We start from the raw sequence: 5,245 nt of genomic DNA on the forward strand, positions 1-5,245 counted from the left end.
CCTTCGTCTTCCCGCAGGGCAGAGAATTTGGACTGCTCTCCAGTATCGAGAGGGAGGGGGAATGGTGTGGGGGGAGGAGAAGAGGAGTGGGGATAGGGGAAGGGGACTGGGGGGAGGGGGCAATATTTGGGAGGAGGGGAGGGAAATGGGAAATGGGGAGCAGGTGGAAATTTTAATTAAAAAAGAATAAAAAATTAAAAAAAATAAAAATAAATCATATTTGAAGGTATAAAAAGCAATGACACATCTACCTATCCAAAGAATCACAGTAATTCCAGAGGGTTCAGATGACATACAATGGAAGTGATTTAATAGTCCTTGTCTGGATCCAGCTGGTAAGGGGTTTATAACAGACAGAGGCAGCTTTACAGTGGTCTCTGACAACAAATGCTTGGAAAGATGAGGTACTGGATCACATGAACTCATCAGTCAGAGATCAGCCTGAGTACATAAGGAAACTGTCTCAAAAACAAACAAATCTAAGGACGTGACCCTTTTTTTTCTATCTTTTTTTTTTTTTTTTAGCATTGGATAAACCAAGGATCTTAGGCAAGAAGAGAGAGCCACAAGATCCAATTGCAAATGAGAAATAGGAAACTATATATAGTAAGGATAAGAAGGCAGATAAGTTAACAGCAAAGCCTGGGGTGTGGCAAAGGAAGGTCCCAACAAAGAGTGTATCACGGTTGCTGAGTAGAAAAGGTAGAAATCCTGAGGAGCAGCCATGTAATCCCCCAGTGACTGAGATGAGATCATGCCACACAAAGAGGAAATGAAGCACTAGAGCTGAGGCCACAGTCTACAACTCTAGAACGGATTCTGTTTTCTGTCTTTTTCTTGCCCCCACACCATCAGTAATTGAAACAGAATAAATCCTGGCATATCCATCCACGTCACTCTCTAGCATTTACACACAACTGAACTATATGGAAGATACTGGTTAGTTTTTGAGGTTTTAGAAACATACATAATTCATAACTATTTTGAGCATTTTTTCTAAAACTTTGCAACAGGTCTTCAATTGACACTTTCATTTAAGGTCTTTGTTCACTATTTATCCTTTTATGAAGATTTCTATGTGGTCCCCCTAAGAAACACGTGCCCCCCCATACCTCTTTATGTCACACAAGCCTAAGCCTCAGACATAGCAACTTAACTGCCTAGACTAATAATGAGTTTATTTCATTAGGGGCTGCTCAATTGCTCCCAGCGGGACTACACAATTCCATAATGGAAAAACTTCAACCTAAAGTAGTTTTTAACATCTGTTCTAGTAGAAATTTTCAGCCTTTAAAAATATCTTTTTATCTTATAGAATGTGTAAAAACAGGCTTTGTCTTTTAAAATATGGACTTTTTCAGTAAAACTGAAATTCATTTTATTATATGTTTACTTACTACTTGTACATTTTTCCCTATAATATTCACTAGCTGTGCATGGCCATCTTTTATATTAGCTTTACCATATATTTATTAGTTACTTATAGCTCTTTAGATAATCCAGATTCTAAACGTCTTTTAGTAATATAGGTTGAAATCTTATTTTCTGATGAATAAAATTATTGTCCCATTCAGCCCTTATATTTTACCTGTACATATGGTATACAGTTAATGTTGCCTTTGTTTTATTTCATTGGTTTGATTTGGTTTGGTTTGGCATGGCTTGGTTTGATCAAGATGGGGTCTTTCTAAGTTATTTAGTTCCCCCAAAGTCACAATTCCTATCTCCACTCCCTAAGTACTGAAATCACATCTATATACCACCATACCTAGCATGGTTGTTTTAATTCAGCATTGCTACATTTGTTGCTATTTTAATTTATGGACTAAATATACTCTATTTAGTGTCAGATAAGAATTTTCCATGATATGATATGTTTCATAGTTTTTAAATCTAAATTTTTGGATAGGCTTACTGGTTGCAACAGAAAGGCCTGCTGGCCTGTTCTGATCTTTTATCCATTGAATCTTCTGATCTATGAGTTGGGAGTATCTTTACAATCTTTGGAGCTTTTCAATTCCTTAGTATTTCTTTGCAAGTTTCAGAATACAAACTTTGATTTATTTTAAGCACCTTATACTTTTTAAATGCTATCACGAATAAAATTACTTTCCTAATTTATAGCAGATTTCCTCAGTTCTATCATAAGGAAACATGATCAGTGATGGTGACCTTTATATTCTGTGGTTTGTTAAACTCATTCATCATTTTAATCAATATGTTTTAGACAACTTCAAGAGACACTACACATGGGTTTATGGTCTGTGTTGATAGATTGTTGCATTGGTTTCTAGCCATACTGAGAACTAAAACATCTCTCTTTAATCAGTAACTAAGACTCCCTCAGCATAATTTTCAAGGCAAGTAGAAAGGGTGTATCTTTTCTGAAGTCTAAGTACATTTTTAGAGAGATCTCCCTGTGGTTTTCTTCTTTCCAATGTTTGCCTGAGTTTAGAATCAAGATCATCCTAGGATTATAGTAAACTGTAAAGCTAAATCTGAGAGGTGTAAAGAGGTGGGGGCTCATAAAAGCCAAGGCTTCTTGAGAAACAAATCATTTAAGAAAATATTTAATTTATCAATATGTCATTAAAAGTCACTTTATCAGTTTTCTCCAATGGAGTACCAGTGGATTTACCAGCCTCTCTCCAGGTCAGATCCCATTTACAGGACTGTTTGTTCTGATTTTCAGACTTTGTTTTTGTTTTAAGAGAGAGGGAGAGAGATGAGTTGGGTGGGTAGAGAGGTTGGAGGATCTAAGAGGAGTTGGGAAGAACAAAAGAGCATGATCAAAATATAGTGTATGAAAAAGTTCAACACAAGAACATGAAAAACAGCACATGACTGTCTAACTTATGAACAGAGTAGTAATTGGTGACTTCAGTGAGAATTGGTAAAGGAGACCAAATGTGATTGCTTAGGAACACAGAAGACAGGCTGTCTACGGTTAGGAAGAGAACAAAGAAATAATCATGTTAATATAGATCTTCTCCTGGCCGTGTGTCAAATAAAGAAGAACATTAAATTAGGAGAAGGTACAGAAACAGGGTTAGAGGAATATATATCAGCACAAATCATAGCTATACAAAACAAGCTACAGGACAGGGTGGACCCGTGTGCACTATTTAAATGAGCCTATGCCTAGAGGGGAGAGGCAGATTGTGGTAGAGGGTATCATCCCAAATATTTATAATATATATAAAATCCAAAAAAGTATCATGCTGTGTTCAAATAAGTTTAATTACTTTTTAGGTTCCGGAGAGATCCTGAACTATGTCAATATTATCTACCCAGGAAATCTCAAATAGCAACACATCAATGGCCCCTACTTTCCTGTTAGTGGGCCTGCCTGGCCTGGAAGCTGCACCATCCTTGTGGACAATTCCTCTCATCACTGTCTACCTTCTCTCTGCCCTGGGTAATGGTACAATCCTCTGGATCATTGCACTGGAGCCCGCACTACATCGCCCAATGTACTTCTTCCTCTTCTTGCTCAGTGTGTCTGATGTTGGCTTGGCCACTGTACTAATGCCGACCTTGCTAGGCCTGGCCTTTGCAGATGTTCATGCTGTCCCTGCCTCAGCCTGTCTCCTACAGATGTTCTTTGTCCATGTCTTTTCTGTTATGGAGTCCTCCGTCTTGCTTGCCATGGCATTTGATAGGGCAATGGCCATTTGCCGCCCTCTCCACTACCCAGCACTCCTTAACAATGGTGCCATTAGCAAGATTGGCATGGCCATTGCTTTCCAATGCCTGAGTCTCCATCTACCCCTGCCATTCCTGTTGGCTCACATGCCATATTGCCGTCCACCGGTCCTAACACATTCTTACTGCTTGCACCCAGATATGGCTCGCCTAGCCTGCCCAGAAGCATGGGGTGCAGTCTACAGCCTGGTTGTGGTACTGTCTGCCATGGCACTAGACCCTCTGCTTATTTTCTTCTCCTATGGCCTGATTGGCAGAGTATTGCAAGGTGTGGGGTCTACTGAGGATCGCTGGAAAGCCGGTCAGACGTGTGCTGCCCACCTCTCCGCTGTGCTCCTCTTCTACATACCCATGATTCTCTTGGCACTCATTGACCGATTCAAGTTGCCACTCCCGCAGCCTGCCCATACTCTTCTCTCCTATGTCCACTTCCTGCTTCCTCCACTGATAAACCCAATTCTCTACAGTGTCAAGATGAAGGAGATTAGAGAAAAAATTCTCAAAAGGGTACTACCCACAAAAGTTGGCTGTTCTCAGTGAAGGAAGGTGCCCTCTATGCTTGTGGTATGGAGCTCCCCAAACAAAGGCCTCCATAATGAAAACTCGGTTCACTATGCATGATTGGTCATGTAAGTCCGTGCATACCTGTACACACATTAGCTACTTTGTTCTACAAATGTGTATGTGCATGCTGAAGAACACATAAAAGCTCCAGAGAAAAGAAGTGATCCATCACTATGGCACTACCTATCACGGCGTTAGAAAGAGCTGGATGCTATAGCTTGTCACAGTCATCCTAGCATGGGACATGGTTGTGAATTCCATCACTGTATACTAGGCAACTGAGAAGAGTGGAGAATCTAAAGCTGCTTGAGAGAAGAAAGAGAAGATGAGCCTCTTGCACAGCTGGATGAAGGCTTTTCACCTGAGTTGCCACTCATAATAGTATTCTTAGTGATCCTCAGAGGAACAAACATCTCTTATTCATGCTCTTCAAACCAAGAGAAAGGCCATGTTATTCATCAGCCTGGAAAAGAGACAGATCTTTTTCATTATTCCATTTTAAAATTTTTTAAAAAAGTTTTAGTATATGTATATTTGTGGCTAAAATCCTCTGCAATTCAGAACAATGAATAAACTTACGTCATTCAAAGTTAGCCATAGTTGGGCTGTTAATGGTAATAAATATAGTGTCCTGGGTGATAGTAAACACCTCTAATCCAAGTACTTAGAAGACTGAGGTAGCAGAGTTATAAACTCAAGGCCTGCATAAGCTACATAGCAAAGCTACATACAATGAGTGTGTATGTGTGTTTGTGCATGCATTTGTACAAGTATATACAACTTATGGATAGTGCATAAGATGTTTTCATTCTCAGCTCTTTACTTCCAAGTAAGACTTCTATATATTCTCACCCATACCAGCTGCTTTCACTGTGGTTTTGATCTTGGTCACCTGATTTTCTATGTTCTACGCATATCTCAATTTGCTAAATATGGTGTTAATAAAGGTGATGAAGCAAGGAGTCTTCAATAGGAT

General features: G+C 39.4%; 1 protein-coding gene across 1 annotated transcript; it reads left to right on the top strand.

Moving 5' to 3' along the window:
- Positions 1–3,273: 3,273 nt before the first annotated feature.
- Positions 3,274–4,245, top strand: LOC130879032 (olfactory receptor 51S1). The gene has a single exon (XM_057777014.1). It carries the CDS (start codon positions 3,274–3,276, stop codon positions 4,243–4,245), a length of 972 nt encoding a protein of 323 aa, XP_057632997.1.
- Positions 4,246–5,245: the final 1,000 nt, after the last annotated feature.

The sequence above is a fragment of the Chionomys nivalis genome, chromosome 8, assembly GCF_950005125.1.
Source record: "Chionomys nivalis chromosome 8, mChiNiv1.1, whole genome shotgun sequence".
Taxonomy (NCBI): Eukaryota; Metazoa; Chordata; class Mammalia; order Rodentia; family Cricetidae; genus Chionomys; species Chionomys nivalis.